Source organism: Miscanthus floridulus, chromosome 8 (genome assembly GCF_019320115.1).
Source record: "Miscanthus floridulus cultivar M001 chromosome 8, ASM1932011v1, whole genome shotgun sequence".
NCBI classification, from domain to species: Eukaryota; Viridiplantae; Streptophyta; class Magnoliopsida; order Poales; family Poaceae; genus Miscanthus; species Miscanthus floridulus.
Genome location: NC_089587.1, coordinates 42359057 through 42370009, shown reverse-complemented (window position 1 = coordinate 42370009; position 10953 = coordinate 42359057). Strand labels below are relative to the sequence as shown.

The following is a 10953-nucleotide window of genomic DNA, read 5'->3' as shown; positions in this document are numbered from 1 at the left end:
TGGAGTCGTACGTCCGTCCCGTCGGGCCATATTTGGACGGTGGTTATTGCACCTGTCATCACCGCCTGGTAGTCCTGTCTTGTCTGCGGCGTGGCGCAGGGACGACGCCTGCTCCGAGACTGTTGTCCCCTTGGTCCTGGCGGAATGAGCAGGCATGCCTGTTCTTGTTAGGGTAGGTGTACTTGATGGAACTCGACCCCTCTTGCCCTTCTCAGGGGTCGGGACAGAAGAGAGGTCGTGCGGTGCGGCGCGCGGTGGAGGGAGAGGGAGGAGGTAGTGGGCGACTCGTCATCGTGGTGTTTGGCCCATGTCAACACAGCTTAGTTGGGCCACGGTCGCTCGGGCTTTGTACCGGCTTATGTGTCGTGGGCCGCCCGTAAAGCTAACTAATCGGTGTCTTAAGATACTTGGGGTATCATAACCTCGACACCTAGAGTTTGTGGAGTGCGTGGAGCTAAACCTGTTTGGCTAAAAAACGTGGAGCGGAGCTGAAGATCGTGGAGTGGAGCAGTTTCAAACACCCCCTTATTTAATTGCATCCACCAGGGCTTCGAACACAAAAAACAGTACGAGTTAAGTGTAATTATTTTATGTAATTGCATCCGCCAGAATTCAAACTCAAGACGCCGGGTACTGACAGTATATTGTTTTCCATGCACCAACTAATTTAACCAAAAAAAAAACTTAACATAACAATCACATACCTCAATGTAGTATCTTAAACTTTTGAGTTAAATTGGTTCGATGCATCCAAATATCTCGTACTCAAATCCTGACGGGTGCAATAAAAGAAAACTATGGCAGCTGACTCCAACTCACTTATATTCATGATCCCGATGAGTGGTTAACATGTTTTAAATTTTTTTTAGGGCAATTTTTTGTGCTGTCGACAATATTGCAAGTACTTCTTTTGTGCTATGTCAACGTAAACTATCACTATGTGCAGTAAATTTCCCCAAGTATACACATGCTCCGGAGATACTACTAGGACGGAAACAGTACTAACTTTAGGCGGCGAATAAAGGTGCAGCCGGTCTTGTTGTAAAAAAAAAAAAAAAAACAGCCGGTCCTTGCATGCGCAACAGATGCTATTTTAGTGCAAAATCAGTACAGTACCACCTTGCATGATTTTATGACAGCGAAGAACATTGAAGTCCCGCTTTCTGATTTCTACTGTTTTGCAACAACCGCTGTGAGCAGGAAGCCATGTCCGTGTCGTGCACAACGGATAGTACAGCTAATGCTACCACATTTTTCATAGATATAAATCACGACCATACAACATCACCACTGACTAACACATGTCAGAGTACAATCATGGTACATCATTCACACCGTAGAGAAACAACAGAACTTAGTGCACATACATTTCAACGATATATCATACCGCAGGTGCAACCCCTAGTGCAGAGACGCCAGTAAGATTCCATCTCCTCACTCAGGGCCCAGAAACACCCTTGTCAAGGCCGTAATCCGTCATGCCCACACCAACCTCATTTTGGTGCTTCATGAATCCGCCCGTCGCGGCTTTTGAGTAACTCCAGTAGTACACAAGGGACGCCAAGAGGTTGATGATCATCATTGCAGCGGCGGCTGCAAAGACTCCCTTGCGAAGGGTGGCGCAGGTCACCAAGTCATGCTTCATATAGTAACCTAAATACTTGGTGTGCTTTGCATTCCTCACCGATCCTCCTAAGAGGCAAGCTTCTGCGATGAGAAATGTTATCCTGCAAACAAGTGAAAACACAATGGAAGGACAAAGTTATTTCCAAACAGCACTTTTAGATCTCAGGAAATAGCACCAATGTGTACATCTGACTTAATAAAAAAGTAACCAAGTGAATGGTCCAATCCAAATTCTACATCTGACCTAATAAAAAAACGCCCATGTACAAAATTAAGCTTATATATTTTTCAACCAAATTCTGTATCAGGAAGGCATGTATCGTGGGAAAATTTCTGCAGGACACAATTTAGTATTCTGGAACAACAAACGTGTGCAGAAGGGCACTGAATTGTGCCCAATAGCCAATGTATGAAAACAGAAGATAATGTCCACTGGCTGATTTCCACAATAGCTGTCCTAGAGCAAAAGGCACAAAAATAAGTGTCCCGCAGCAAATTTTGATTATTGCAAGCATTCTTCAAACAATGTACTTGTACACCAACTACAAACGTTTCCACATATACAAGAAAGACATTCAGACGGGTTTGCATGCCAAAGAGGGATCCACTAGTGGGAGTTAATAGCGAATCTGGAAACTACAGTCCTAGTTCTGAATACCAAGATTTTTGAAGAATAAAGACTATGATCACAGTGATGAAACTTCAGAACCAAACTTGTCTAATAATCATAGTGCAGAAAACCTAGATTTCCTTTTGTTACTGACGCTTCACATCAGGCTTTAAAGCAACAAGGTTTCAGAAAACCCCCTACCTTAATCAAACAACAGTTTGCTGGAGCCAGAATAGAGGTCACCGGGATGATTGGATCATAATGGAGAAAGCTTTTAATGTGGATCCTCCCATTAAGGACTCAAGAGATGCAATATGGTCAGGTGTAGGCTAACTTTATTAGGGTAGGTTTGCTAAACTTTTTGAGGTCTGGCCAAAACCTCAGATTTGGTGCCACCAGCCAAGCAGCTTGAGGTTTCTTACAACTACGATAATTTTCAAAACTAGCAAAAAGCCCGTGTATCGCAAAGGCATAAAAAATCAAACAATTACATGTGCATAAACAATTCATGTGATAATAGTGTCACAGAAAAATGACAAAACCATCAAAGTGAAATAAGACAGTCAACAAATTCCCAATAATCAGACTCAATGGCAAAGGTTGGGTTAAGAAGTTTAGGGGCAGAGTGATGGTGATGGCAGGCAAATCATCAGCATCAACTTGAATGTTTTAAGGCCCTGTTTGGATCATTGGAATGTGCAGTTTGGATTGGAGGAATGAATATCACCATTCCTCCAGAAAGGATCAGTTCCCTTTGCAGAATGCAACTAAAACATTTGCCCAGACCCAAAGTTTTTTCAGATGCTTGAGGTGGACACGCGCTGGAGAGAGAAAACAGAGGTGAACATACAAGAAACAGCATCAAAGCAAGATCCATACTGCTAAATTGATTTGCACCATCAAGTGCATCGCAGCCTCTTCTCATCTTCCGTCTTCCACACCAACCAAGCGCCTACAGAGTGTTATGTGGACCATCCTGAATGGAACAACATAGACGATCTTCCCTTGTCAGTTGGGAGTGGTCCAAGGTGGCTGCGCGTGGGCTGAGTGTGATTGCGCCCAGGTGGAGGAGAGAGACTAGACTTGGGGGAAGAAATAATAAGATCAAGAATGGAAGAAACTAGAGTGAAAGCAGCAGAAAGGAGATGGAAGAAGTGTTCAATCCTTCACGGATGTGGATCATGACTTAAGAATGAAAACCACATCGAGTCCAAGCAAACAAGTTTCCCATTAATTCCAATTTTTTCCAATGCTCTTTTTGTTCCTGCATCCCAAACACCAGCTCTTCTAATTCCTATGTTCTCCAATCATCTGTTTGGCCACTACACTTCTTTCCTATTCCTGTGTTTTCTTCCTTTTTGGTGTTTTTCATTCCTGCATTCCAAACAGAGGCCCTAGGTAGTAGAGATTACTCTTAACAAAAACATCTGAAATTTTCTGTGATTGTTTTGGTTTCACAAAAGGTGTGCAGTACATAGCAAACAGCGGTCACTAATTTATAAGCAGCAGGCATCGCCACCAGTTCAATACCACACAAGAAAAGGGTTGGGAGATACATGATATGTAATATATGTAAAAGACTACTGATAAAGATAGCTCATAACTTTGATTAAAATTCCATTAAAGATGAAGTTAAGCAGGCTTGAGGGACTCAGATTATTAATGTGAAAAACAATACAACTGTTATGGTGATTGGCAGTTCATAGTTTTCACATTGAGATACATATTAATAAATAGTGATATTTCTTCAAATTATCAAGACAAAAATATTTCATTGAGTACTAATCTTTAAAATTTATATTTTTTGAGTTTTATCAAACATTACTCGCATAACTCCTCAAACCTAAATCACAACTAGCATGCATTTAACAGAAAAGAACAATCTGAAGGCATATCAAAGGCACCCATTAACATGCTGATAGCAGGCATGTCACATACATAACAAAAGCAATGGGTTGGGGAAAAAGTATCTTGGAAAAATAAGATAAGCTAAAGCAGAGATAAATTTGGATGCACCATCAGCCACTGAAGAATCTAGTGGAATATGCTTCCCCAGAAACACTGATTTCATAATGTTAGACCAATTGACGTTACTCTTCTCTTCTAAATGTGTATTGGTATGCTACATAAATCATTCACCATTTGGACACATAAAGAGCTGTACTGCTGTAGGATGGAGGTCCATATAATTGAACCAGCAGAGTGCCACTTGTCCATAGAACTAATTGAAAGAATACAACGGCATGCTATCGTTAATGTATAAGCCATTCGAGAATTTTGGAAGTACACTGACAGTATTATCAAATGATTTTGTAGAATCTGCTCTATACTTGTGAGTACATAGCCCTTCCACTGCTCTTGCAGTAATGGAACAACCAAAACAGGTAAACAACTACAAGCCTATGCTGATAATTCATCCATAATTGCATAACTGCCATTCATCATTTGGACCCACAATAAGCTGTTACAGGGCCATATAATTCAACCAAATGAGTGCGACCTATCCATATAATGAATTCAAATAAATAATTTCGTTACACCATGGCAGCATTACAAAACTACATTTACAGTATTATCAAATGATTATGGAGAAATTGCTTCCGCTGCTCTTGCACTAATGGTAGAGGTAAAACTGGTAAACAGCTCCAAGCCTATGTTGCTAAACTATTCATCAGTAAGTTCATTACTGTTGTTCTAGCATATTGAAAATAAGCAGTGCATTCTTGATTCTTTTCACTAGCAAGGACTCAATAACAGAAACAAGTTGTGTCTGAATCATACATAGAACACAACAGTTTGTTAGTTAGCAAAGCAGGAACAACTACTACTGAAAACAACTAAACCTCTTAGCCCCCACATCTTAAAATTTCAAAGAAAAAATATCTGCCTCCAAATGAAGCTTACAAAAGGCAACCATGGAGGCTACTGCACAAACAGATTCGGATTTGCAATCCTCAAGCGTATGCACATGTGCCTAACCCGAGAAACAGATGTACTGAAATTGAACCAAATCTACGGATCAATCTAACCTACAGGCCGTGGCACGCGTCATCAGCCCATGACGCCACATACAGATCAAAGAAAGAAGAAAGAAGGGGAAAAATGCGGGGTTTAGGTGCGGGTCTAGGGTTTAAGTCACGCACCAGGAGAGGACGAATGCGGTGACGGCGCAGCCGCGGGAGGAGAGCACGGGGCCGAAGCAGAGGCACCGCGTGGCGGCGGTGACAACGGCCTGCTGGAGCAGGAGCACGAAGAAAGCGGAGACGCCGTAGACCGTGGAGGCGTCGGTGTCGTAGAGGCAGTAGGACCGCTCGTCGTACTCGTCCGGCACCACCTTCCCCTGCATCGAGGCATCGAGCAGGAAGATCTCAGCGACGCACGTAGCGTAGGAGCGGAGGAGATGAAGAGGGACCGGAGCGAAGGGAGAGAGAGAAAGGGGTCGCGTACGGTGCTGCGGCGGCGCTCGGCGCCGACGGCGAGAAGGAAGGCGAAGAGGTTGAGGAAGGTGAGGAAGGCGCAGAGGGCGACGGAGGCAGGGCGCGAGGTCCCGAAGCCACCCATCAGTCAGTATCGAACTCCGGCGGCGGCGTCGCTCCAAGGCGGAGGCGGAGAGCTGTCTCTTCCTTCACTGGTAGGGGAAGTGGGAGTGGGAGTGGGAGTGGGAGTAGAGAGTGCTCGGGCCCCGCTCGTCGGCCACCAATATCATCATCAATCCGCGTTTTGGGGTGGCTCCGTGGCTGTCTCGTGTGCCGGTGTACGGCCAGGTACCTTTTTCTCCTTTATTTTTCTTTTGAATAAGTATATAAGCTTTTTCTCTTATTTTTTTCTCCTTTTATTTATTTCTTCACCTTTTGATTCTATAGCTATCTGTGGTGCCTTTTCTAGGAAGCAGGGATTTTTTTTTAATTAGCAATGATGTTGACTGTACGTTTTAGGCCAGTCTCAAAGGGGTTTTAAAGGAGTTTTATTTCTTATTAATGCTGTGACACATCAGCAAAATTACTGAATCGACGGGATATTAACGAGAAGAGAGAGAAGAGTTTCGATGAAACTCGACTTGCACGAGTGGTGATGAAACCGGTTGAAACACACACCGTGACACTGAGGCTAAGCACCGCGTGAGCGGTATGCCCATCTACAAAACCATGGGGCCCACACGTTGTGCAGATTTCCATCCACGGAATGCTGCCGCGCGGAGACCTCTATGTCCATCTGCAAATCCACGTGCTGAGCGACGAGTGGGCGTGGGGTCCCGTGCGCGGCGCCGGCAGCAGGTGGTGTGAGAGAGAGATTGGGCTGGAGAGAGAGGATAGCGTAGGAACGCGCAGACGCTGGGTTTCTACGCACGGCAGCAGGTGGTGTGAGAGAGAGATTGGGCTGGAGAGAGAGGATAGCGTAGGAACGCGCAGACGCTGGGTTTACAGTATCGCTGTAGGAACGGTGACATACATATTCATATAGAGACCTGCGCTGCAGCTACTCAACCTCCACATTTCACGTACAAGCCCGCTTACTGCTCAGCGGTGCGGATAGCCTGAGCCCGTCGAGTTTCAGTCTAGCTAGCTCATCCGGATCTCCTGCGACGCGATTCTCCCTCCCGCTCGCTGTCGTTCTCATCCTCCTTGCGCACCTACAGCCAGCCCAGCTCACGCTCTGCACCCACCTCCGCCGTGCACCAGCACTGGCGCTTCTGGAACGACACGCGGTGGGTCGCTGGTGCTATTTACCTGTTGCTGGCCATTTTTTCTTGGAGCTAGGGGGTGTTTGGTTGCCCCTCCTAAATTTTAGTCACTGTTCCATTGAATATTTGGACATATGTATGGAGTATTAAATATAGACTAATTACGAAACTAATTATATAGTTTGCGACTAATTTGCGAGACGAATCTTTTAAGCCTAATTAGTCTATGATTTGATAATGTTTTGCTACAGTAAACATGTGGTAATGACAGGTTAATTAGGCTTAAAAAATTCGTCTCGTGGAGTACTGACGGATTATGTAATTTATTTTTTTATTAGTATCCGAACACCCCATGCAACATCTTCCCGACACACCTCCTAAATTTTAGTAGCTGAATCCAAACACCCCCTTACTTGCTGTTGGCCTTGATTGTTTAACTTGATGGTGTGTTCGACAGACTTGTTTGTTTAACTCGGTCTCTGAGGTACTTAGTGCCAAATGGATGGCAAGTACGGTTAGGATTGAGTTATATCAAGCGTGTCTGCAACATCACCAGAGAAAGAGATACTATGTTGGTGTTACATGTTAGCCATCGGATTTATCTAGTGGATACCAAAAGACATCATCGCAAGATTAAGGCCCCCTTTGGTTGGACTTTTGCAACCTGCTTTTGCTTCCAAAAAGCGAGGAGCCAACCAAAGGGGCGGGAACCCATAGCTACTTTAGGGCAAAAGCCTATTTTTCTTTAGTACCACAGCAGCTCCCTCTGCTTTCACCGGCTGTGGAGGTGGGTAACTTTGAAAAAAAAATACCCACTTGCCACTGGTTATGGAAGGTACCACTTCGTTCTTTTTTCCTGAACAACTCTTTCTCTCGGCCTCTGTCCCCTTCCTGAGCATGAGCTGCAATGTCGGCCACCATGAGTGCAAGCTCCACCGCTGCCGCCGCGTGCACGAGGTTCATCGTGGGTAAATGCATGGGCGCGAGCTCTGCCACTGCCACCATAGGCATGAGATATGTTGCGGTCATGACCTTTGGTGTTGGCACAAGCTCCACCATGGGTTGTGCCACTGCCTTCTCCAATGAAGAAACACACAACAGAGAAATATGAATTAGGTGGTTGGTTGACATGTACGGTCACAGATGACATGTGGGGCATGTTGACAACAGCTTTTACAGAAGCCACAAATGTTGAACCAAGCGGCTTTCAACTTTCCCATAGCCCACAACCCACAACAGTTTTTTCACAGTCAATAGCTCACAACAACTTTTTTAGAAGGCATAGCTCAACCAAACAGACCCTAAGTGTTCTGTTCACCGAGAGGGGTTTTCAAACAAACTCACCAAAAGTCTCGGTGCTGGGCACCAAACTTTTTCGGTGGGTGGCTGGAGCTCTTGGGTGAGCTATCTTGGCATTCTAAGCATTCCAACACTTGTGTGAGCCTCCAAGAACACCTCCTACTCATCTCTTGCTTGTTTCTTAATCCAAAGTGAGTTTGGGAGAGATCTAGTGCATTTGCTTAGTTTATTTGCATCTCGTGGCACTAGTTCATCATTTGAGCCTTGATTTTATTATTACTTTTGGTGGTTGCAGCCACCTAGATGACTTGATGATTGAAGGATCTTTGAGGGGCTTGTGGTGATTGTTTGACTCCTTCGATCGATTTAAGTATAAGGGGCTCTTGTGTTTGTCCCCGCGGGAGATCGCGAAGAACAACTCTAGTGGAATGCTCATGACTTGTTGGAGTGCTCCTTGTGTGATTGTTGCAGCACCCAAGTTGTGGGGCTAGCTTGAACATCTAGTTAGCATTTGAATCATCACATTTAGGCTCACCACAACGAGGATGAAGTTTGTCAGCAAGCAACTGAACCTCGGGGTTAAATATTGTGTTCATCTCTTGCTTGGTTCGGTATTATTGATTACTACACTTGTGCTTTCTTTCATACTTTGCTTGTGTAGTGTAGTTGCTTGTAGTTTAGGTCTCTAGTGTGGCTAGTTTAGTTGATAGACTTGTGTGGTTGTGTACTCTAGTGATAGAATTCTATTGCAACTAGAATTGTGTAGGAGCTTGATCTGGGTAAACTAGAGCTATAGGCACAGTAGGGGCTATTAGGATTTATTATTTTACTAACCACTTTGCTCTAGTGTTTGTGAGTTTGTATAGTAAAATTTTATAGGCTATTCACCTCCCTCTAGCCATCTAGATCCTTTCACTTAGGCCACCTAATGTTGTCACTCAAATAACAAAACCAAACCAGGCTTTCAATCTCCCCCTTTTTGGTAATTGTTGAAAACCCTGCAAATATATGAAAATAAGTGAAATTTCAAAGTTCACACTATACACACATATATTGCAAACTTGCTTTGGATTTTTTGCACTTTTTATCCTTAGCATGAAGAACATGTTATATGTTGGACAAAATTCAACTTGGTAGTGATAACTTCCCCTACATATCTACTTACTAAGTTTGTCTTCGAGTCATGCACATATGTATAAATATAAAAATTGTGGGGAAGTTCTACAAGATTAGAATGTACCTTTGTAGCATGAACACCACTTGTGAAATACATCCTTAGCATTATTGTTTCCTAGATACCACTTGGAATAACTAGATATTACTTAGATTAAAAACTTAACAACATATTACAGCACAAAAAGGATAAAATAACTACATCTACTACTCAATACATCAATCAAGCTATGGTTAGCAAACATCACACAAGCATATATATATTTGAATTTAAATCCTTAATGCAAGCAAACATATGTTATGCACAACCAAATGTATGATACAAACAAAGTCCATGAGCTTGCTCTCCCTACTTGTGTGCTTCATGTTGTTCAAAAAATTTGATCACCTTCTATTATTCAATCTTGCATTATCCTTCTCCCCTTTGTCATATTCTTCATATACATCTTTGTTCCGTTCTCTCCCCCTTCGTCATCAATTACCATAAAGGATGCTTCTAGTGAGGATATGAGTGATGACCACTTGAAATATGAGAGAGATAGCACTTGGAGGTTGATATGATCATTTAAAGTTGAGGATCACTTGAAGTACTTCTTGTAATTGAAAATATCGCTTGAAAGTGCTATCATATACATTGTTGTCTTTTTCTTCTTAAACTAGATTGTTTCATTAGCTTCTTTCTCATTGGCTCCGTCTGGTCACTACTAGAAATATCCACTTCTATAACAAAAATCTTAATGACGAATCTGAAACTGTCATAGAAGATCGCTTTTTATGACAAATATTTCCATTTCGTCATAGATTAGTGATGATGATCCTGCAACCCACCCTTTCTATAACGAAATCAGACATCATCACAAAAATGTCATAGAAGAGCGCAGGATTTCATCACAGATCACTCGCGCGACTCATCTGTGATGATCTCCTTTAAAACTGTGACGAACAGGACTTCGTCATTGAACTAATTTCACATATGTGATGAACAATATTCTTGACACAAAAATGTGGCGATATGATCAACACACATCAAGCCAGATGATCTTGACGGAGTGAACCCAAAGATCTGCTTAGCTTCAACACAAGAACGGTTGGTTTCGAGGCCAAAGGCGTGCCAGTCAATTTGATCCTACAATTGACAAGGAGAGAATAATCAGTAGTTTAAGGTAGAATATATCGGTGTTGCACTAGACAGTTCCAATATGTGGCCAAATAGCTGATTCAATGGGGCTATCGACTAAATAGTCGATATCCAGCGTATTCATGGAATGAAGACCTTTGAATCAAGGATTATCGGCAAATATTAAACAATAATGATACGAATCGAAATAAACGATGCTCATGGAACATCAGAAAACATCATCGGCTAAATAGAACATGATCAATATAAAACGTTGAGCCGATAAGTTTGATGAAAAGAGTATAACACGCGAATAATCGACTGTTTACCATAAATGAATCCATAAACAATCTGAACCCAATCTATTATCATCAACAGTAAGGTTCGATCGGATCGATGCAGCTGTGATAATGATAACAAACTAAAGCTAGAAAATCTATGAAACCA

General features: G+C 42.9%; 1 protein-coding gene across 1 annotated transcript; it reads right to left on the bottom strand.

Moving 5' to 3' along the window:
* Positions 1–1229: 1229 nt before the first annotated feature.
* LOC136471769 (uncharacterized) lies at positions 1230–5908 on the bottom strand. Its single transcript, XM_066469524.1, has 3 exons — positions 5684–5908; positions 5380–5576; positions 1230–1727 (listed from the first exon to the last, which is right to left on the bottom strand). Exons 1-3 carry the CDS (start codon positions 5795–5797, stop codon positions 1439–1441), a joined length of 600 nt encoding a protein of 199 aa, XP_066325621.1. The 5' UTR covers positions 5798–5908; the 3' UTR covers positions 1230–1438.
* Positions 5909–10953: the final 5045 nt, after the last annotated feature.